Source organism: Poecilia reticulata, linkage group LG3 (assembly GCF_000633615.1).
Source record: "Poecilia reticulata strain Guanapo linkage group LG3, Guppy_female_1.0+MT, whole genome shotgun sequence".
In the NCBI taxonomy this organism is placed as follows: domain Eukaryota; kingdom Metazoa; phylum Chordata; class Actinopteri; order Cyprinodontiformes; family Poeciliidae; genus Poecilia; species Poecilia reticulata.
The window spans coordinates 33,735,571-33,760,056 of NC_024333.1; the positions used below are offsets into that span (position 1 = coordinate 33,735,571).

Genomic DNA, 24,486 nt, shown 5'->3' on the forward strand with positions numbered 1-24,486 from the left:
ACTCCCATCAAAACCAAGATGGCGGCCGAGCGCTCAGCCGGCTCGGCTCCGTGACTGACAGAGGAGGCAGCCGCTCTTACTGCGGGAGTAACGGAAAGACTCCGAGGGAAAGCAGAATAAAGCCAACCGCGCGAGCAGCGCACCTTCACCCCGCAACAGTAATGCAGCTGCTCCGGTAAACCACCGAGTGAAGTTCCGTGTGAGGACCGATTTGACGTTTCACAAGCGGGTAAGTAGGGAATGATGAACCGTTACCGAGAGACTGTGAAGAGATTTACCGAACAGCTGCCGCCGCGGCTCAGGACTAACGCACGTTATGCTAGCGATGTCGGTTTGTTTAGACGTGTTCATTGTGCCACTGGTTTTATCCTCATTATATAACTGAGCCCTCCTTTCTTATGTTTAGCCTGGAGCTGAACGTTAATCCACAGGTTGTTTGAATTGAATCAATTAAAAGAATCTAAATTTCAATAAATTTAGAAGACAAAACCACATCAAACCCGATGTCACCCGGTTTTAAACCCGCTAAGCGTTCAGATCAGAGCTAAAAATAACCCCCAATATTCCATTACCCTTTCTACACTCTACAACCTGAACGTCTCTTTGTTTTTCATTAGCTTTCCCATCAGAGAATGTGTAATCTGGTGCAGAAGTTGCACTGATTGCATGTGTTGAGTGATTTGTTGCTAAGACTGTAAGGTATGCGAGTGGGAAACAGCATTTTTAAAGCTCTCAGCTGGTGTGGGCTAAAATGAGCGATAGAGTAAAAGGGTAGAGTTTATGCAAATTAAGCTAAGTAAATAGTAAGCATGTGAAAGTTGAAGATGTGTGTCATATTAGCGCTGCAGAACAGAAACTCAACTCCATCACTGAAGCAAAGGTAGAGCAGGGGCGGCTCTGACATGAATGATGCCTTGGGTGGGCTGACCTTTACTGGCCCCCCAAACAGCCAAACACATTCCCTCTCTACAGCTTTGTTTTGCTTTATTAAAATTTTATATGATAGACCAACACAAAGCAGTGTGTTATGGAAAAGTGGAAGGGCAGTCATTAAAAAATGTAAAACATTTAGCATTAGCAATAGCATTAATGTAGGTATTGACTAGTGTTTATCAATATTGATTTGACGCCATGATCTGGTGCTGCTTTTTAGCTAGTTTTTTATCTGATCACTGCCCAATTACTCATGACGAAAACCTCCACAAGATTCCCAAGGTGGATGACTGTCACAACTTAAAACAATAAACTGGTAGTTCACTCTAAATTCATAATTATTTGCATTTCTTAAGACAGTCAATGATGATTGCAGAACAAGTTGAGTAAAAATACATCTGCTCCCCTTTTTGGGCTAGCTAGATGTAGCATGTAATTAACAAAGGTGTATTAATCTCTTGTAATGTATTTATTTATCTCTTAAACTTAAGTAAACCTTTGTCACCAAGTTTCTTTAAATCTCTTCTTGTGTCCATTTTTTGACCCTCATAATCCTTGTTCTATTCAGTAATTTAAATTAATAAATTGAGTTTAAGGATTTTGTGTATTCTCTTGCAAGTTGCATAAAGAAATCTAAAAATAAGTTTAAAAAAAAAATCTATCAATCACAATCTTGTAATTGATTGCATGCTGTGAAATGTAACAGAAAACATGCAAACAACAGGAAACAGACAAATTAACTTTAATTAAGGGAGCTGGAGTCAAACCCATAACTTTTGGTAGAATTGTGCAACACTAAAAAGTGTAGTTTAACCTGAATAAATAGAAATGAAAACACAAAACCCAATTTAATTAATGCCAACATTAAAAATGGTGCTAAAAAAGTAGATCAAGAACCTAAAGAAAATAAAAATGTAAAGCTAAAAATGCAAAAGAACCAGATAAAGTTGCTCAAAATTTGATTAGAGGATAATAATATAATCAAATCTGTATAAAATAATGCAGAATAAGAGAGAAATCCCCCTTATCCAGCCACAGTTTAAAACAGGAAGAATGTACTGTAACAGAACTGGCTAAAAAAGGAAGTAATACTATAATACTTTTGGCAAAATATGAACTAAATATACACATTTTCTAACCCAAGGGGTTTTTCCAAAGCATTTGAACTCTGGGACTTTTTCACCGTTTCTCACTTTGCAGCTACCAACTTTAATGTATATTACTGTGTTTTTTGTCAAAACACTGTATGATTGTGACATAGAAGGAGAAAAATAAATAATTTAAAAATGTATTTGTATTCCAAAATACCCACTGTCCTGGATGAGAGGAGCTGCAGAAAATATCCCATCTGTTTGATGTATCAGGCGTTACAGAAACAGCTGGTAGAGTTTCAGAGAGAGCAGAGGGTTTCCTTCCTCACTCATTTACCTAACATTATTTTCCAATGTTTCACAGGCTGGGAAGCCCTTTCAGATCTCCTCTAGTGTCAGAAAACAACCTGCAAAAAACAATTTAAACCTGATTTTTATCAACAAAGCAAAAAAAAAAACCTAAGTCTTTCTCCAATTCAGCATTAAAATAAAAAGAAATTATTATTTTACAAGTAGTTCAAGAAAGCAAATGTTTGTGCTCATAAAAACATAAAAATAAAGAAAAATGACTTGTGGAACTGCAAATAAGCTATAAAATGTTTACAGATACTTTTTTTCTTTCATGTTGGCTTATATACCCCAACTCTTGATGTCCATTGGGATGGACATTCAGCTTTGAAAAAAACTGCAATTTAATGATGGGAAATAGTTTCAAAATAACTTCAAACACAATCACTGGAAATATTTAAAATTACAAGAGCAATTTTAATAGGCTACCATGAAGTAAAATTTATAATTTTTAATGTAAAATATACACTTACTCCTCCCCTTCTCTAGTTTCAGAGCAATGCTTGTCTGGTGCCAATGTCCAATATTACTGGCACAGGTAGGCAGAGTACACACAATTTAAACTCAAGTCAGAGTAGTGATACTTCAACATATTTTTACTAAAGTAAAAGTAGAAAGTAGCCTTCCAAAAATTACTCAAGTAAGAGTAAAAATGTATTTGGTAAAAACTCTACTGAATTACTGAGTAACTGATCAAATTATCAATCATTTAATATTATAAAATTACATTATCAGGCAGATTAAAATGTAAATGTATATGTGGAAAGTTTAGCTATTTTTATGACCAAAATGACAATAATTCATATACGTAACAAAAAAATAAAATCAGGCAAAAGGAAAATTTTCCAAATCAGTTTCTTTCTTATGAAACTTTAACAGAAACTGCAGGTGTGTTTCTGTGTTTGGTGAATTCTTGGTCAAAACATGTTTGTTCTTCATTCAGTGGGTAGAAAATTTCAGAAATTTTACTCAAGTAAGAGCAGAGATACATCATACAAGGTTTCCCCCAGTGTCTTATAAGGCAGGCCGCTGGATGAATGACTGCCCGAGCGCCCCAAAACTTAGCAAGTTTTCTGAGGGAAACCTTGTTCATAATAAAAGTACTCAAGTAAAAGTAAAAAGTACTGCGTAGTAAAAATACTCCTAAAATAATTTTTTTTTCTAAAAACATACTCAAGTAAATTTAATTGAGTAAATGTAACTAGTGACATTTACTAGTAGTTAAATGTCACTGGTCATTATAAGACATACTGACCAATTGGTCAATAAGAAGTTAGTCATTAGCAAGAATCATTCAAATGACAAAATCCCTTTTTTTGTATTTGTTTAAACCCAGCAAATATATAATGTCCATTCCAGTGGACATCAGGTCTGAAGGGGTTAACACCTCAAAAACGTAACCTTTACTTTATACATGCAAACCTTTTGTTTTTAAACTTTTAATCTCATTGAGACTGGAAGATCATGTTGCTTTTCTGCACGTTGGTCAAGTCGTTGACCTTCTGTCGAACTGTTAATGTCCAGAGGGCAGAGCGTTGTCCTTTTATAATGCCAGGGAGGAAATAAAGGTCATACTGGAAATGAAGGAATGCTGTCTGACTGAAAAGGGCCAAATGGCGCGCAGTGTCACTGCCTGACCTGGTTGTGCAGGATTTACAGCGGTGAGTGAAACATCAAAAAGAGCCGGCTAGACTGTGTCTGCTCAGGTGATTGAAGCCTCAAGGTAACACAGATTCTTTGATAAAACCTGCTGTCTGTCCGTCTCTGGTGGCTGGGATGGGTTTTAATTCCTCAGGCGCACGGTGGCACGTTATTCCGCATCCCGAGTATTCACTGAACACAAACAAAACGGAAAAACAAGCTGACTCTACACACTGTCATTCTGCAGAACGAGGCAAAAGAACCCATTTCTTTTTTAAATGAATTCAAGAAAAACACGGAGGTTTGTTTAGGGATGCACCGATCCACCTTATTGACCAATATTTGAAGTTTAGCATCGTCCAATTCCAATTCGATACAGAAAAATAGAGCTGAGTTGACTTGAAACATTTTGTTTTTTAAGAACAGACATAAATGTACTGAGTTACAAATTCATTTGGTAAGTCTGCACCAGTACAGCACACTAAGCTTAGCTTCCCAAACTTGGTCAAACATGTAAACACAACGCAACTTTAATTTGCTCAGTCAGTGCAATTAGGAGTAGAACAGCCAATGTAAATGAATAATAAAGAAACTTACAAAAACAATAGGTTGGCTACCTTGGTATAACGTAAAATAACCTTTCAAATGGTTCAGAAAGAGCAACAAGGAATTCTAAATATAATGTAAAATAAATAATAAAGCATGACATCTCTGACTGCAAAGCGTAGAACAAGGCTGAATAGATCCACCCTTATAGATTGGTCACATTGTCACCAACACCTGATCTGGATTTCTTTTCAATATTGGGACTGATGCATTGGATTGGTGCGTCTTTAGGTTTGTTGTTAACACCACGGCTGGGAGATGAATTCATTTAATCGTTAAATAAAAGTTTTGGTTTTTGAAGATTTAATATTTGGAAAATGGTGATATTTCCACCAATGCTCTCCTTGCTCTGCAAGTTGCAAGTATTCTAGTTGAACAAAAATGCTAATAAGAAAAGTTAAACTAAGATTAATCAACAAGACAACAGACGGATCAAGGTAATAGCTTGTAATGTACATGTTGTGACGAAGGCTTGTTGAATTTGGCCTCGGATGCCCTGTCGGATGGTTTCCCCTGTCGGATGGTTTCCCCTGTCGGATGGTTTCCTCTGGGAAAATCATCGCTGTGACTTAATCAGACCCAAAGCTCTCAGCCTGTTCAAACAGTTTGGTTTATTTGTGTACACAAAATCATTGTTTATACCGCGAGTTTGTTGCAACACGGCATCTTGTTTCCCTGAATACACGGAGAGCGCCGCAGCTGCTCGGAGATCCTCACAAATTTCAACTTCCCCGATCGATAACTCATTAGAAAACACTAACAATGACTCTTTCTAAGTGTATCAACATGCTACAATCTAATTCTGTTTAAACAAGTGGCTGTAGAAGCTGAACAAATGGCTGCGGTCGCTATGTGAGGCTGGCAGGGAGACAACTCTGCCAACGACTGAATACAAACTGCAATAATAGCCCTCTGTGTTTGATATAAGGCTAAGGACTTTTTCCTGTATGGAGAGTGAAGAGTGCCAAATTACAATAAATAAAGTAAAGCTACCATAGCTGAAACATGAAATATTTCCATCTCGCTTGCTATTTTTTAATTTTTATTAAAACTTCTTGGTAATCTGTGAAATGTGACACTGAGACTTTATCGAGCTGGAGTGTTGACAATTAGTAGCAAAGTACTGCATTCGTTTTTCTTTTTTATATCATGCGTACACTGCAAAAACACAAAATGTTACCAAGTGTTTTTGGTCTAGTCTCTAGAACAAATGTCTTAGTTCACGTGAAATAAGACAAAATTAACTTAGAAGCAACTTTTCAGTTACATATAGCAGCTTGTTTGGAGTCAATAATTTCTTAATATCGATTAAAAAGTACTAGTTCTAATAGCAGATTATTTTTCTTATTACAAGATATTTTTCCAATGTTACAAGTGAAATAATCTGCCAATTACAAGGCTGTACTTTTTGCTTTTTCGTTTGTAATTTTATTATGAAGTATTTCTACTATTCAGTTAAATTTCTGGATTTCTGGAAAGAAATCGATTTGGGGAAAAAAAAAAGTTTTGCCTGATTTTGTTAGTTTTTGTTACTTATATGTATTATTGTCATTTTTGTCCTTATTTCCACTTAACTTTATATTTTGGTCTGTCTGATCTTAAATATTAAGTGATTGATAATTTGATCAGTTACTCAGTTACTCAGACTTTTTACCAAATAATTTTTCTCTTGAGTTTTTTTCTTGCATGCATACTTTTTACTTTAACTTGAGTAAAAACATGTTGTAGTAGTTCTCTTACTTGAGCCGAATGTTTGCGTATTCTGCCCATCTCTTCTTAAAACAAGCTCCTATATCTTGCTGAAAAGTTACTTATATGCTAACTTTGTGTTATTTTAAGCTTACTAAGATATTTGCACTAAAAAACAGACATATTTGGTTAGATTTTGTGTTTTTGCAGTGCACATTGAAGATTTAGCGTGTCATGTTGACAACTTGGCAGCTAAAACCAAAGGGAGTCATCAGTTTTTTGGGATCTTGCTCGCATAATGTCATGTTGCAAAGTGTCTATATTCAATTGATTTGTTTGCAGCTGGGAGTTTCTGCATTTCCTGATATTCTGTCTTAAGTGTTTTAGAAGCAGAGTTGAAATGGAAATGATAACAGGCATTTCTGCTGTCAACGGTAATGATTTGTCTTTTACTTTGGGTCATCTTGACCAAGAAAAGGCTGTACTATAAAAGAGAAGCTGCCAAAGAACAAATGAGAATAGGATTACATGTTTCTGGGGAATACCGTCCACAAACAGTAATTAGCTTAAAGAATAAAGAGTGTTAGAGAGAGGCAGGGTGTGCCATTGTTTAGTGGGTGGCCTCTGGTTTTCAATTGGAAATATAACTTTTGTTAAGTCCTAAAATCCTTTATTTTTCCTAAACAGCAAAGTCTATAATCTGTAAACACACAAACAGTGGGAATTAATTAGTTCTGGTTCTGGTGGAGGCAATTTTCCTCTATTCTTTCACATTCTTGATTACTATCTCTACGTCAAGATGGAACAGGCGGAGACTGTAATTAATGTCTTGTTTTAATTATCCTGCAGTAAAAATAGGCTTTCTTGGCGTGTTTCAGATTCAGTTTTCCCCACTTGGAGGAAGGATTTATGAGTTCTGTTGGATTCTTCAGTGATCAAGTCTGTATTCCTCTGCTGGTGTTTGTAAGCATGAAGCTTAATTCCCTGCTGTTTCATTCTTGTGATTCAGGGAAAAGAAAGGAAAGCCAACGCTGGCAGCTAATTTCCGTATTTACATAAATAACTCTGGCTCAAGTGATGCTACAGTGCTGGTTTCTGGCAGCCGGGAGATTAAAAGATCAAGCTAGAGACCACGAGGCTGGGCTGTGAGATCGGGTTTCATGGAGACTTTGTGTTTAATATCCCCAGATCTCTGCATTTCCTCCAGGCTAATACTGGACACACAACTGGGATGGGAAGACCTCCTGTTGCACTCAGCAGGAAGCTGCAATGTTGCAACTACTAATGCAAATTCACTCATCATTCACAAATTTTGACTAGGAGTTTTCACCTATCATCGCAACTTTTCCACAAATCTGACCAATCACCTTAAAGTTTTTGGTGTTCCTTTCCTTTCTGACCAACTAACCACTGCAACTCGGCTGAATTTTGACCAATCCCCTCAACCCACTTCTAATTTAACTTCTACCGTCTCTTTATAGCTGAATCTGCAACGTAAAATTTCTAAGATTAATCTAAAAACTTCAGTGTTTCTTTCTAGCAAATTTTTAAACTTTTTAAAACTTTTCAGTTTTCTTGTTTTTTCTTGAAAAATTCTTAGAACAATCTCAAAATTTCTGAGAATAATCTCAAAACTTCTGCATTGTCCCACCAAATTTTTGACTTTGTAAACTCATAAATTGCCTAGTTTTTTTTCTAGAATATCTCTGAGATTACAGCTCTTAATTTGAAGGAAAAGTCAGGAGGACTATTACAGAATTGTGTCGTCTGGTAGCTTCGTTTGGGCTTATTTTGTAGACCTGGTTGCTTATTTCTTTCCCCAGATCTGGCAACCCTTGCGCAGGATTGAATGAATGCAGCGTGGATGTAATTATAGGTGGGATGAAGATAATCATGAGGAGCTTGGATGAGAGTTTTTCTGCGTTGCTTTTTTTGGCCTTTCTCAACAGACGTTTTCTATCCCTTTTAACTTTTTACCCTGAACTTGAATTTAATCCGCTTCAGCATCTCTGGGTGTTGATTGAGCCCAAAATTACTTCTTTATAAGGAAACGGCTCTGATTAAAAGTGATGTGTAACGACTTGATGTTGCAGGAAGACAGAGGAACCGAAGGCCTGCCGCTCTCTGCTAACTAGAAGCAGATGTTGGACTTCCTACCGGCTCATGTTTATGTTCTTGAGCGCATTCCTTCACACCTCCACGTGTCTGCCCTGCTGCGGCTGTCTGGGTGCTGGATGTCTATTCAGCTGCGGCAGAGCGGGCCGGCTGGCCCACAGCAACCGCCGTCCTGAGTCCCCTTGGTGGTTTTCATTGGCCTCTCTCTCTATGAAGCTGAGGCAGCTGGAAATCGTTCCCCCTGTCACTTTGGCTCAAACTAAAACTCTTGTGAAAGTGGACCGAGGGCCCGAGGGTCTTGGACATCTTATCCCACTCCTCCCAGAACTCCGACTGGGAATATAAGTCGGCGAGTTTAGGCAGGGAAGCTTTGTCGTGGAGCCAAAGTTTAAAGTTTGAGTCTCCAATTAAAATCTTGTCAGACTGTTGCCAAATGTTCATATATCCTGAAGAAAACTGAATAAACAGTCTTTTAAAACAGAGTTTTGTGGATTACAACATTTATTATTCGGCAATCCATAAATTGAAATACACTCAGTGTGAAGGAACAGCTCATTGTTTCATCCTGGTTTTTATTAAGAAAAGAAGAAATCTGCTCGACTTCGATCTCTGGGCGTTGCCCTGGAGTTTCTGGTCAGTTGGCATTCAGAAAAGTGCAGTTAGCCAGAAAATTCAAATATTTGGCAGCAGATTTTAATTTGTGGACGTCAGACGCGATGTGAGTCACGGCTTTACATCATCTGGGCGCAGCAACTTTAGGGGAACCCAATAATTATTTACATGTGAAGAATAAGGGAGATTATACAGCACTGTATAGGGGAGTTTTAGGTTTAGTGCCCAAAATTTGTCCCGTTAGTCACAGCCTTCAATGCACTTTGTCAGGTTTTTAGACGATAAATCAACACAGACCATGAAGTGAATGGAAAGTGATGCATGGTTTCCAAAATGTGGTAATAAATGAAAATCTGAAAGTGTTGCATGCAGTGACTCTTTTGTACTCTAATGTTGTTAAACAAAGTCCTATGCAACCAAACGCATTAAAAAAGTGTCCTCAAGGAAACCAATGTTCTGCTCAGATGGCACAGATATCCAACTATTTCCATACAAAACACCATGTGTGGCAGGAAACTTTCACTCTACATAACTTTGAACTCATGCAGCTCATGTCCACGAATCCTTCAAGTTGTCCTTAAAGTAAATGGACATTAACCACAGGTCTTAAATATTTCCACGACAGGACTATTTAATCATATATTCTTGCATAGTTGCTTTTCTTGTGGGACTTTTCTGTTGATAAAAGTTTAAGTTGTTTTGTAACTGGAGGGTTGAGGCTACTGCTAACTAGCTGCTAATATACCCTTGGTAGCTAACTAGCTACGAAGCGTATAATTTCAATACAGCGACAAAAGATGAAAATTTTTCAACTTGTCGTGTTGCATGTCTGAGAATTTGTAACAGCACTTAAAAGACGATGCTTGTTCTTAAACTGACTGACTTTGAGCCGCTTATAAAAACAAAATGGAGAAATATTTGGTGACTATTACGTGACAGTTTATCTGAATTCTTTTGCAAGATGCTAAATATTCTTTATTTGGATTTTGATGCAAACGGCACCCTGAAGGAAGAAAAATCTGCAATAAAACAGCTCATAGACAGTCTAGTTCAGGGGTGTCCAAAGTCGGTCCTCGAGGGCCGGCATCCTGCATGTTTTAGTTCTCTCCCTAGTGGTAGTAACAATCTCCTCAGCAAGTCAGTATTCTGCTTAGGCCTTCTGATGAGCCATCATTTGATGCAGGTGTGTAAAACCAGGGAGAGACCTGAAACATGCAGGATGCCGGACCTCGAGGACCGACTTTGGACACCCCTGGTCTAGTTTGATTTCAAGGTGGCTTGATCATCTTTTCATAGATTTTGCATGTTTCAAAGTTTGGGACGGTAATCATATTTGTAGGGCTGCAGCTAACGATTATTTTAGTGATTGATTAATCGATCATTCTGACGATTAATTGGATTAAAAAATGGCACATTCTAGAGATTTTTATGTAGCCACTTAACTCTTTTTTATACTGTTGCAGCATTTGCATCATGCATTTCTACTCCTCTAGTAAATCTGATCCAGATGAAGCTAAAACTGCTGGATTAGAAGTTTAGACTAAAACATGTTTACAGTCGTTTTTATCTTAAATGCAAATGTTTTTTGTTTTTTTTTTGTACAGCTTTGACTTAGTTACTGCTCCGACTATGTTGTTCTTCCAGCAAATGGCCTTCTTTGTGTGCCTGTATACTCCAGTTAACAATTAGTTGACGAGTATTTCAATAATTGATTAATCACGATTAATTGTTTAATTCCTACATATTTTTTATAAATCCGTCTCCGTCATGTGTCTCGACAGTGTCCTTCCGTGTTGATTTCTGCAGACTGAGCTGGTTCTTCAGCAGGCTGTCCCATATATGTGGCACATATAGCTGCACTTCGTCCTTATGTAACGAGCCGTAGTATTCCTGCTTTCTGCGGCTTTATATTTTTAGCAGGCGAGGATGCTTTCCAGTCTCCAAGCCCGTCATATGACTCTGAGGGGCGTAAGGTGATACTGTGGGAGGTCTCTGCTGCTCTCAACTGTCAGACTGAAATGAATTAGGTCATAATCTATTTTATAGTAAGCTGAGTCTTCATGTAAAGTCCCTCCTGTTCGAATGTCATTTTGGAGGCACACAATGATATTTCAGCAAGTTTATACTTCAGCTTTGAATACGATTCTCAACTGAATAACTGCAGGATGGCTTTTTTTGTTTTTAGTCATTACGACAAAGCCACATGTGTTTAGGTATGTCATAATTTCTGCTTGGCGCTATATCAGTGAAAAACAGAGAATGTGTGGCCATGCTCTTTTCTCTGCACGCATATGTTCCCGTTGCAGAGCTGTTAGACTTTCCAATGCTTCGGTTTGCTCACATTTTTAACAAATAAATTACTCTCCTGTTTGGTATTTCATGTTCTGTTCCTTTCTTACTGAGGGAAGCGTGTCCTCTGACACCAGTGTTTTCCGATCTTGGAACAGTTTCAATCCTTTTCTATTGCTCAGACAGGAAGTGGGGCGCTGACTGTGGTCTTGGACTTGGTGTCCTGAACAGATGTGTTTTAGTTCAACCAATTGGACTCCCCACTTTTGCCAACATTTTGCAAAGTTGGTCAAACCCACCTGGACTTTTTGTGGCCAGAAAGACAAGTCTTAGGGTGAATTAAGACCCTGTAATCAAACTCCAGTCCATTTGTCTTGAAAGTCTGATTTGTTTGTGGAAATGTAAATACGCAATCAAACTCTGATGTAGACCATATAAGCGAACTCTTATCTTCCTACAAACCTTGGTCACAGTTGGATTATAGTGAACTCTGTCGTGGTTTGAATGCCAAGCAAACCACTCCAAAAGCAGGAAGTGGACTACAGCGCAGGGCATTCTGGGTAAATGCAGCCTAAACAAGGCAAGAGTCTAATGGTAGAGGGAGAAACGGTTCACAGTCTTACCAAAGACAAAAGACAAATCCAACAACCGCTAGAATCTGACATCACTCCATTTTTGTTAACATTTCGTGAAGAAGGAAGTTGTGGTCAGTCTCTTCTTCAGAGGTTTTTGTGTCGTTTCCCCCAGCAGTTCTTGGTGCAGCGCCCCCCAAAGGCGAGGAGGGGAACAAACCAAACCACTAGTTTGGTTTGTTTGATGCAGTGTGAAAGAGAAACACAGCAGCTGGAAATGTAATAAATGTTGCAATTTCAGTCTCAAATCAACCAAACTGTCAGGTGTGAAAACACACTTAGTCTCATCTGACCAAAGCCCACACTGGTGTGCTAAAATTCCCAATAAAATTAAATGAGCTCAGTGTGTTAATGTTTTCCCAAACAACCACTTGGCATGTAGATGGCGTCTTGTTTTAGAGCCTTAGTGGCACCAACATGCTTTAAAATGAGTTTCCATAATTTTGAGTTTCCACATTTTGAAATATCGCATTAGAACAGATTGATGGAAATGGCAAAATTCAAACTAGCTTTCTACACATGTATCCTCATAGCCAGTTGATGGAAACTCATAATTAGCTTTTTTTGTGACATTTAAAAAATTTGCTCGAAATTCACATGACAAGTGGATGGAAACAAAGCTACCGTTAGCTGGAAGCTTTGTAGATGTTACTTCACTTGTCATCGTCAAAGATAAAACTTATCAGACTTTGTCACAAATCCAGTTGTTTAAATAAATGGTCTGACTGTAGATCAGGCCAAATGTAGGCTAATAATAACATTTCCTGTAGACTGTCTGACTTACAATCACTTCTACTACACTTGAATAATATGTATTTATATCTTTCCCATTTTGAAAAGTGGCTATGAGAAATGAGCTGTTATAGGACCTTTTTAAGGGCCAATAATCAATCAGCCAATAATTTTGGCATCAGAAATCTGGTAATAACAATTATTTCTTAACACTGAATAAATGTAATCAATTTAAAAGCTGTATTTCTCCAGTTCTTTCTGTCTGAGACTTTTATGAGTTTCAACACTTTTAATGCCTTTTTGTCAGTGGTGCCAATAACTGGAGTGGAGAGGGGGCTGTACAGTTAATAGAATATGTCTGTAAATCTTTACACCCATACCTTCTGCTTTATCACAGCTGTATAAAAATCACTTGGCGCAGTAAATCAGCAGTGGCTGTTTTCTCGTCACGTTCCCAGAGTGTGGAAATGATGAGGCAAGATGTGTTCGTAATCTGAGCGCGAGAGCCAGAACACACTGAAACAGCGCTTTCTCACCAKCTGTCAATAACACAGCAGCGGCAACCAGGCCAGCAAACACACGTTGTTCTCTGTTTGAACTCCTGCAAGGACTGTTGTATTTTAGCAACAAACACGCTTTATTCACTAAATGTCTGCAAAGAAACAATCATGAATGACATGCAGATTAGACTGAATCAACCAGAAACAGAAGATATAAACTTATCTGGACCTGRAGTTCATTTTCTATCCATAGGGTGAAATATGTTTGGGTGCTAACATGCTAAAATCATTTTACAACTGGTGAAACACAAACTGTTTTAAGGCTGAAACGATTAATAGAATTAATCGTGATGAAGCAATTTCAAATAATTGTCAACTAATTTATTAATCAATTAATCGTTTTAGTATGTAGACTCAAAAAAGGCCACTTTGTTGAAAGAACAACATAATTATTCATGGCAGTAATTAATCCAAACAATATATAYGTATATACACAAACACATTTTGCGTTTAGGCCAAAAAATCATGTCTGTAAATATGTTGTATTTAGGCATTAAAAATGTTAAGTAAAATATAAATTTGGCCGTTTATTTGTAACTGTAAWGTATTTCTAAAAATGTATAAAAATGGATTAAGTGGGTACATAAAAACATTAGCAGAATGTGCCATTTTTACTCGATTAATCRTCAGATTAATTATTATTCTGATGATTAAATCAACCAAAATAATATCTGGTTGCAACTCTAGTCCTACGTTTTTGCCTTTTTGTTTTTAAACTAACTCTGCAAAGGTTTGCTTTATTCAGAATGATGCAACAAATTGCTCCTACAGCTGTCATGATCCAAATGTGGTTACGGCATCATCCTTCATCCCAGGAGAAAACAGGCAAAGGATGAATGCAGCCCACTGAGACTCCTTCATGTCCTGAAGGTTTCTGTTAGTGAGCAGTGAGGCATGCTGGGAGATTACAACACCACACCCGCCCCAAAAATTACAAGTCTGCAGAGAGTGAAGGAGGATAATCATTTTGGGTTTACTTTAGAGCATGGTTACTCTGGAAGACTGAGGGGAAAACTGGGTGAAATATCTATTATTTATGGGAAAAAATGTTTTTTGTAAAGCTTGCGTTATTATTTTAGGACTGAAATGATTAATTGATTGCTGTCATAATCTTAAACTAATTTAGTAATCGATCAGTCATTAACTGGAGTATGCAGACTCAAAAAAGGCCATTTGATGATRGAACAAACTCACACCAGTAATTAAGTCAAAACTGTACAAAAATAGATACATTTAAGATAAAAAACAACAACAACCTTTGTCTGTAAATATGTTMATTTTAGGCAATAGAAATGCAACATTAAAAATGAATTGAATTATTTGTCTATTTGCATCATTTAGTTTATTGCTAATATTGTATAAAAAGACTAAAGAGGTTAAATGAAAAATTTGTAGAATGTGCCAGTTTTWAAAAAAATCTGATTAATCGATTAATCATCAGAAATTTGATAGATTAATTGATTTCTAAGATAACCGTCTAATTGATTCGGATTAAAAACACAAAAAAGAAGGATAACAGCTTGTTGAAGCTCTGCAGCAACACACAGCGTCTACTGCACCAGCTTCTCCTCACCCCATTAGTTTTCCTCCTAAATGCAAATGAAGCCGTTTCGTGTCACATTTCCACCTCATTTGTCCCACTTCCTCTGGATTCCTGAAATACCCTCTGGTATCGTGGCACAGCCAGCAGTCAGTGGTCATCAGGTGCAAAGCAGCGTCATCTGACCTGCTGCTCCTGGCCCAAGGAGGCTCTCTGAAGGATTCGTGTCGATTTCTGACGAAGGAACTGCATGAAATCACGAGGATCCCAGGTTGAGACGCGATTTTCCAATATTCAGACAGGCTTTCTGTGCCGTCTGAAAGATATGAAATGTATATTGTAGGTCTGGGAAAGACTGGAAACGGGAGGAATCTGGGAATATTAATATTTCCTGTCCTTCTGTCTGTCTGTCCATACATACAAATGTCCTTCCATTCTTCCCTCCATCAATGTTCTTTCTCTCCTCTTCCTCTGTCTCTTTGTCTGTATTTCTGTTTTTGTCGTCTCTCTCCATCTGTCTCTCCCTGACTTAGTCTTTCTGTCTCCCTCTTGCCATCTGTCTTTCTGACTTTCTCTCTGTGAATCTGTTTGTTTTTCTGTCTATCTCTGTCTTTATGTCTCTGTGTTTTGGCGCTTCTGTCTTTCTCTCTCTACCTCAGTTTTTTCTCTTTCTTTGTCCCTCTCTCTGTATCTCTTTTTTTCATAAATGTGGATTTTTGTTGTGTTTATTCTGGTGAATTTAGACTAAAACATTTAAGTTTGGGAAACTCTGGGATATTGGCATGAGAACTGCACACTAAGATCTTGAAAACTGTAAGCAGAAGTTTGGTTTCTCCTCAGAGACCTTTGTGTCAGTAAAGATGTTCAACATTAAATCTAACATCAGCTAACTTCCTAAACTCTATGTGCCTCTTACCTGAGAATGTCTCCTTCCCTCCTCACGTTTTCACTTTCTTCCGTTTACCCTTCATCTGAACTCCATTTAGCATGATTAATAGCTGTCATATTTTTTTTTATATCACTACTAAAACAAGCATAAAAGCCCGACTTCCTTCTGTGACAAAAATTAATCATTCGTTTGCATCTCTTCCCTCAGAGGGCAGCTGGCGGGGATGGGAAATGATGGAGGACAAAGGCCCCCGTGTAGCCGACTACTTCGTGGTTGCCGGTCTGACGGACCCGTCCAAGCCGTTGGACCAGGAGATCCACTTTGATGACGTGTGCCACAAGACGGCCAAGCCCAAAGCGCCCATCACAGACGTGGCGGTGGTGATCCGCTCCCTGGGCGAGGAGGTTCCTCCGGGGTTCGTGTGCATCGAGACCACGCCGAGCGGACACTCGGCCGATCTGAACAACGGCGGCCTCATGGCGCCGCAGATCTTCCTGTGCTACAGGCGAGGCCGCGACAAACCGCCGCTCATCGACTTGGGGTGAGTGACCTTTCACTGATTGATTGATTTCCCATCAGACCTCCACTATCATTATCATTACTGACTTGGTTGACGATTATTTTAATAATTGATTAATTTGATTAATCACTTCGGCACCACCCTGCAGGTATCATTATTGATTACTAAATTAGTTGAGAATTATTTCAATAACGATTAATCACGATTGAAGTGATTAATCGTTTCAGCCCTGCCCTGCTGCTGGTTTTGAGAACCGGCTGTCTCCCTCCTGGTAATGATTCACTCCTGCTATCAGTGCAGCTGCTTTGCTCTTCCAGCTTCAGGACATTTGAAGTTGATCTAAAAGGCTGAAGTCTTCTTATTTCCAGGGAGTGCTCAGTTCTGCCAGCAGCCGTTTTCTGTCGCAGTGAAAGGTGAAAGGGAAGCACTGTTACAGGTCTCTCCCTCAGCAGCATCACCTGAATTATGTGAATTCAATACTCCATCTTCACACACCTCAGGCAGGTGGTGACGACGCTAAACGGACTCATTCTTCTCCCCGACACTGCGGAGTTCAGCGCTTATCTGGCACTGATGCAGCCGCTCTGCTCAGACACAATCAGCATCTCGGCTGCAGTGAGCCTGACAAGCCTAATGGGTTTAAATGAGTGGCTGCAGCCATCATTTACACGCTTCTTCAGCTGTTGCTCCATGCAGTGGCGAATAGCTGCACAGCTGCTGTTTCAGGTCCTTTTAAATTTAAGGTATTTCTATTTTAATGCTTTTCTGTTTTATGAACAGAAATATCAGATAGATGCTTCAACTTCTCAGTAAGTTGAAGTTGGGATATCAAACTTTCATTTTTTTGAAGGCTGAAACGATTAATCGTGACGAATTTGTTGAAAATGGTAATCAATTAATCACTAACTGGAGTATACAGACACAAATAAGGCTGTTTGCTTAAAGAACAGCACACTCAGAGCTGTACTTATTCCAAAACTGTAAAATAATATCTATATTTTGCAATTAAAGTAAAAAAAAAAGAAAACATTTGTCTGTAAAAGTGTTCAACCCCAAACTGGTAAAGTGTTAGCTTTAGCTTCACTCCGTTTAAATTCCCAGGGCGGCCATCTTGTTTCACAAGCGTGTTTTACATTTCTAATTGTTTGGATTTGAGATGAGCCAGTTTTTGAAAATATTTTCTGTCTTTTTTAAGATAAAAATGTAACAAAAAACATTACAGTCATAAATTTAACGTGGTGTAAAATAAAAAGTAAATTTTAAGCCGTATTGCCAGACCCTAAATCCTAATTCTATTTTTTTAAGAGCGTGATTGTGTGTCTAGGTGAAAGCTGATTCTCTGATCTGTAAAACATAAACTAAATAAAAGTGCTGAAAATAAAGAGCAGTTCCTGTAAATGCTTTTCAAACCTTTGACCTTCTTACACAATCAGATGTGTTCAGGCGGTTTGTTCAAGGCCTCGCTCAGCAAACACGCAGTTCGAAACTACACTGAAATGCTGCGTTTGTCAATAATGGATGGATGAGTTCTGCTCTGGTCTGATGCATCTTAAAAAGGATCCTGCAGAAAAAGTAATTATGAATCTAACAGTTTTCCACTCAAAGATCTCTTTTCTGTATTCCTTTCAGATACTCCCACAAAAACCCTGCAGAGTAATGGAGGATAAGCGAATAAATTGGGGAAAATTACTGCAATTTTATGCTTTAACTTTAAGTTCTTGCCTTCTGAGTGGTTTGATTGAGGGATATCTTAGACATCTTRGTGCCATAAAGGTGCAAAAATTATCTTTTTATACATTAAAACACTCTTGTGAGCTCATTTTGTAATGTTTGAACAGTTTTAGTTGGTGTGCTTGAGTTCAGATGATGACCAATCAGAAGAGTCAGTGAGAAAAATGAAGAAAAAACATGAAAATTTATTGTCTTTCAAGACACTTTTGTACTAAATGCACATGTTCAAATCAATGCCAGAGTCTTTATTCCAAGGTCAAAACCGCAAACAAAAGAAGAATGAACATTTTTCTTTGCTCAATAGTTCTTTGCCGGAACCAGAACGTGCTGTTAGTTTGGGTTGGAGCGCAGATCAAACTGCCATCCCTGTGATGTTTGAAATATGCATGCAGCAGTGCAGCAGAGCTGTCCATTTCTCTGCATAAATTGCTGCTAATAAACTGAATGTTTTCCATATGGATGAGCTGCTATAAGTAAGAGAAGTTTTTGTTTTTATCTATTATGCATTCACTGAGGCTTTGTTCTCTTGTAAAGTGGTCCTGATTGATGTTTCTTCAGGCTTTCAAACTATTTCTAAGCTTTTATTCTAACATTTATTGCTCAAAACTTATCTTTATTCTTGACTGTGATGGCATGTAGTGTTGTACGTTTTCTAGATTTGTAGAAAAATGGACAAAAACTGTAGTAGACCTGTAAAAAATACTCCTGAATTACCATCCTTCATGTTTTTCACAGAAACCTTTTAAAAAAGCATTTCTTCATATGTAAATTTTCTCCTATGTGTAGAGACAACAGTATTTCAAAGCTTGAATTTAAATATTTTTGCTTGTCTAGTTCATTTTAGAATGAAAAACTTTCAGGAAGACTTGGCAGATCGTTTGAAAAGTGTTGCTCATGTGAAGTTTTCACAGAGCTTCACTGTTTATGTCACAGCCTTTTTCTAATGTTTAAAATCTTTCCTCAAAATTTACACACAAAAACTGGACTTAGTGACATGACGTAAAAATAAAATCTCAGATTTCTGATTTTAATCGATCCTCCCTCGCTTTATATTCTAAGAAGGTTATTACAAATGAGAGGAAGTATTTTAAAAAAGTTTTTTTTAATCCTCCGTTCTGTGAGTTATACAATGGAGAAATATAGTCATAATATTAACAGAATAAAGACGCAATTTTACCAGAACGTCTTAAAATTATAAGAAAAAATAAATTTTAATGAAGAAGAAAGCTTAGATAATTTTGTGTTGAAATTCTCATACTGCTAAGATTTTGTTATATTACTACACTTCTATTCTTGTAACATTAACTTGAATAGGACATCTTACCCTGACCCTCACAATCTGTCTTAGAAATAGAAGCTGTAAAACAAGATGGCCGCCACTCTGAACTATGGAAACCCAAGGAGAGAATTGGTGAAAAATAAAATCCAGATCTTTCACAAATTAAACCTTCAAACATCAAATATTCAATTAATAAATTAAATAAATGTATCCCCCAGCCCTTCTTCCATCCCATAACCTGATTTATCGGTAAAATGTTGTTTTTTTGTGGCGTCTGCACCTGGATGTGATGTTATTTCCCTCCCTGCAGAGTCCTGTATGAGTGGAAGGAGAGGCTGAAGCAGGGCTGCCACCTCATCCAGACCACGCCCGCTGGTCGTCCCGCCAACATCAGYGGCAATTCCTCCCAGCGGATCTACGTCACGTACCGCCGAGCGCCGGACAGCCAGCCGCACGCCTCCCTGGCCGTCACCGACGTCTGCATCATCATCCCGAGCAAAGGCGAGGCGCCGCCGCACACCTTCTGCAAGGTGGAGAAGAATCTCAACAGCAGCATGGTGAGGACACTTCAGGCTACTGAAACGATTAATAGATTATTAAAATGATTGTCAACTAATTTAATAATAAATCATTAACTGGAGCATACAGACTCAACAAAAGGCCATTTGCTGAAAACTCAGAGCAGTTCTTAAGTCMAATGTGGCCAAAACTGGCAAACTTAAACYACAAAATTYATTWTTAAAAATGCAAAAATGATTTTGTTGTTTTACCTGTTCAGTTTTMATGAAATCTTTTAGGGATGATCTGATCAGGTTTTTCTCTGCTGATTCCGATCGCCTKKATTGGCTGCTAATTTTTCGCTTYAGGTATAAATGATACTTTGTGATCTGGCAAAATGGTCTTGCAATAAATTMACCTAATTTAGACATAAAACATGCAAAATACTTGCAGGCACAACGCAGCAGCTCTTCAGTCAAAAGGACAACTGAAAAACCTTCAATCAGTAAAACAAAATTTAACAAGTAATATTTACCAAAATTACTTGTTAAGATTTTGTGTTTTTGCAGTGAMTGTGTCCATTGTTGTCCAGATATTGTCACAAATAGACACTTCTAGTAGAAAACATCAGACTGATGAAGCAMRCTCACTCTRCTGCAMCGTCACAAATAGTTTGAGCTGATAAAAAGTGTGGAAAACCTTCTTCATTATTATACAAAGCTGAAACATGGAATCATCTTATTTTGTCTTTCTGCCCAGCAAAAATCATGCAGGGCTTTTTTTCTTGCACTCTCCAGTTTCCAGTTACGYTTCTGAGTGCAGGAAATGCAGGAAGAGCATGTGGTCGTATTGATCTTGGTGGCAACATTCCTTGTGTTGCTGCAGCGCTCAGAGGTCACATGCATGTCTCTGCAGCCAAACGCGTTCCCATTTATCCCACATTTTCAGACACTTCTGRTTTTYATTCTTTAAGAATTSAGACTTAAGWCATTTATATGCAAAGTCATTTGTTCAAACAGGAGAYTGAATTATTTGATATTTTTAGAACAGTTTCAGCTCAGACTGGGTGAAAGCATCGTYTTTCCACAGGTTCATGATCTCTCTTTGGTCTAGACTTTGACTGGACCAGTCTAACACATGAAGATTCTTTGATGTGCAACATTTCATTAGCTGTGTTTTTTTTTTGCACATTTTTAATGGCAGCACAGCCATTGACCATATAACTGCACCAATTGGAGGCAGTTTTTTAGCCATATCAAAATTTGTTTATTTTGCAAAACTGCAATGGAAACTTTTTTTTCTGCATTATATGAATCTCATGAGCARTAATTGTTACTACTGGCAGAAACCACRAAGATGACGACAACWGRAAGTAGTTGGCTGCATGTYTTTCARTGACTTATYGYGTGAACAAACTCATTCACGTGTGATTTTGTTGCTTATTTAATGGAAACAACGTAATTGCGAAGTTGTTTATTTGTTTTTGGGGTTTTTTAACATAATTKTAAGACATTTTTCTTGTAAAGTTGCGTCTTTATTCAGCTAATATTTTAACTTTGTTCTCAATATTAGTCTCTGAAAGGGATGGTTGAAATAAAAGCTGTTTTTTTATATTTTCTGTCACTTTTGATCTCTTTTTTGAAAATAAAAGATTTAGAATCAAAAATTGGATCTGCTATAAAAATCTTTTTGATTTTCAAGCCWCATTGCCGAGCCCAGCTTTCATAACTTTGTTTTTTATGAATGGATTGCTGCTGCAGTTACTTCACCTTGTCCTGCTTCCYTCCCCTTGTCTCTGATTGTCCACCTTGTGCTCCTGCTCTGCTCCTGCCTGCAGTGGGGCTCCTCCGTTTACCTGTGTTACAAGAAATCTGTGGCMAAAACCAACGTGATCGCCTACAAAGCAGGTGAGCCTTCCTGATGCAGGTGTGTCTCTTAGCAGGTAAACCTTCATAACGTCTGACATCAGAGATGAGAGAAATCAGTTCTGACTGGTATTTTAAAGGGCCGGTATTATTTAAAATGGACTTTTTGAGCTTTACATCAAGTTTTTCCCTCATTAAAACATTCCTGGAGTTTTACCTTGATTCTTTCATGCACGTTTGAGAAATCCTTTAATCTCCATGGCAACCATTTAGCTGTGGAAAACGGCTGGTGGGAACTAGCTCCGCCTTTGAGGGGCTGTCTCATAAAGCAGCACCCACTCAGCTCCTTCAGACTAGCCAGCAGCAATTAGCAAACACCTGGTGGAGCTGCTGAGCTCAGTATAGGAGCTACTTCTCAGAGCAACGCTGGTAAAGACATTAAAGGATTTATAGAGGAGCCGTGTTGTGATGACTTCCTGAAAGTGGAGATTCTTAAAGAGACAGAGGCCCAATTTCAACGTGTTATACTACCAAATGTTTTAAGTCATATTTGATGTACGTGGCTTTTATATAACAATTGTAATATGTTACATTACAGTTCAGTGTAACATATTTACTTGATTGTGCTATAAAATGGCACTGTGTGTCTGGAAAACACAACACTGTCCCTTTAAATCAGGGGTGTCAAACTCCAGTCCTTGAGGGCCGGTGTCCTGCAACTTTTAGAAGTGCCTCTGCTGCACCACACCTGAATAGAATAATTAGGTCATTAGCAAGGCTCTGGAGAACTGAGGAGGTAATTAAGCCATTTGATTCAGGTGTTTTGTACCTGTGGCACATCTAAAAACTGCAGGACAGCGGCCCTTCAGGACTGGAGTTTGACACCCCTGCTTTAAATCATGAGCGTGGCTGTGGTTTGCCTCAACATGGCTTGGCTTTATGATATTTTATGCGATGTAATTCAGTTGCTTTTGTTTTTCCTGCATGTTTGTGTCTTCAGGGATGCAGATTGCTCTGCCTGCGTTTCTCTGCATCCTTTCTAACAGGTTGAGACTCGCTGAAACTCCTGCTCTGTCAGTATTTACGTTTGCTTTAAATCAAAGCCGTGTTTTTTATGGTGACGTTATTATTGTTACTATTATTTCACATGAAACATCTGTGTGATTTGGACGCTAAGAAGACAAATTGATTATTTTTCTGGCAGATTGAGTTTTGTTTACTTTCAGTCGGCAACATGCTGGTGAATCTGCAGGACACTGATTCTGTCTCTGACGAACTGACTGAGTCAGAGCAAAAAACCSCTGCAGATTTCTGCAGTTTGTTTCCACAGGAAGCTGCAGTAACCATAGCAACCAGACCATCCGTCCGTCCATCCATCCAAGCATCCATCCATCATTTTAGGGAAACATTTTTAAGTCTCTGTTGTGAAAAATAAATRAATGAAAAACATTTTAAAATCAGTTTTCTCCCTTTTCTCTGTGTGAAGATAAATCCCAGCTAAATGCTCAAACTGTCAGAGCGATGCGTCTGATGCCGTTTTATTCTTTCTTTTTTTATTTTTTTACATAACCAGGAAGTAAAACCTGTTTAAGACCCGTGGAAGTTGGATTGTTCAGAACAAGTACATTATCCAAAGTTTGCTGCAGCTCGGCGTTTGAGCAGCTCATTAAATGAAGTCAGGGTTTCATTATTTCTGTCCTGCTGACAGAGACTAATTACTCCACAGCCTYGTTACAAAGCACTGATTGATTATTACAGAGCCCAGGGTTTCTGCACTGACTCAATGAGGCGCGTTTTAACGACGGTTTTAGCACTATTGGAAAAGTAATTTCACCTCCACAAGAAGTTTTGATTTGCTGCCGCAGAGAGGAGTTCACCTCACTATCACTTAAAGCTTGTTTTCTTGTTTTTCTGTGTCCTTTAAGGTTTATTCAGCAGATATCCGGAGGAGGACTACGAGTCTTTCCCTCTGCCRGAGTCGGTCCCTCTCTTCTGCCTTCCCATGGGGGCAACAATCGAGAGCTGGCCAGCGAACACCAAGTACTCTCTCCCTGTTTTCTCCACCTTCGTCCTCACCGGCGCGTCTGGAGAGAAAGTAAGCTGGTTAAACGTCATTTTTATTCACAAACATCTGGACTGCAGCATCAGATAAAAAAAACTGGTGACAGGAAGTCTGTAACTGTCACATGTGCAGCTGTTGGGTCTGCAGACTAAACGCACCTAAAAAAACACGATGCATTGCATCGCCAAAGGAAAACTGGGTCAGGCATGTTGCAGTCGGTACAATTCTGCAAATTCACGACAAATTGAAAGAGAACACAAACATCTCTGTTGCAACACATTAAATATTTCATGTGTTTGTGTTTCCCACACCACTTTTTGATTTAATTCCAGTTTATGCAAAATAATCTCATTATAAATCTATAAAACATCAAAACTGTGAGCAGGTTGCATTTAATTTTGTCCTTTTCTGGAGATTTAATATTTGACACTTAGTTATTTTTCTCTAAAAATGCAAGAGAGATTATTAAAAAGATGTTTCAGTTATTAGTCCAACATTTCTGTTTTATGATCAGTGATTTATTTATTTTTGTCAGAAATGATGCATAATCTTAATATTTTATGAGTATTTTTTTYATAATTTTGTACAATATTTTATTTATTTTTTAAATTAAATACATTTTACTGTTAATTTTTAACTTCTATTCATAGTTCTACTGTTTTGCASCATTTTAGTGCATTATCATTATCTAAAGTTCTACATAAACAAGGTTGAAAATAAAATAAGGATRCCACCGAATAAAATCTGTATTTAATGTAGAAAAATCACTCATCTGAGTTTGCAGATTCTTCAGAACTGAGATCATTTTTCCCCAGATACTCTAAAAACAATGAATTGTGGTAAATTTTTTATCA

The 24,486-nt window shown here is 38.0% G+C and overlaps 1 protein-coding gene across 1 annotated transcript in view; it reads left to right on the plus strand.

Annotated features, from left to right (window-relative positions):
* LOC103463020 (C-myc promoter-binding protein-like) overlaps positions 1 to 24,486 on the plus strand; it is a 63,390-nt gene continuing 38,904 nt past the window's right edge. Inside the window, exons 1-5 of the mRNA XM_017303889.1 lie at positions 1 to 229; positions 15,885 to 16,218; positions 19,518 to 19,764; positions 21,543 to 21,612; positions 23,496 to 23,711. Of these exons, the coding sequence (XP_017159378.1) occupies positions 15,908 to 16,218; positions 19,518 to 19,764; positions 21,543 to 21,612; positions 23,496 to 23,711 (844 nt within the window). The 5' untranslated portion in view covers positions 1 to 229; positions 15,885 to 15,907. The remainder of the gene's footprint in view (positions 230 to 15,884; positions 16,219 to 19,517; positions 19,765 to 21,542; positions 21,613 to 23,495; positions 23,712 to 24,486) is intronic.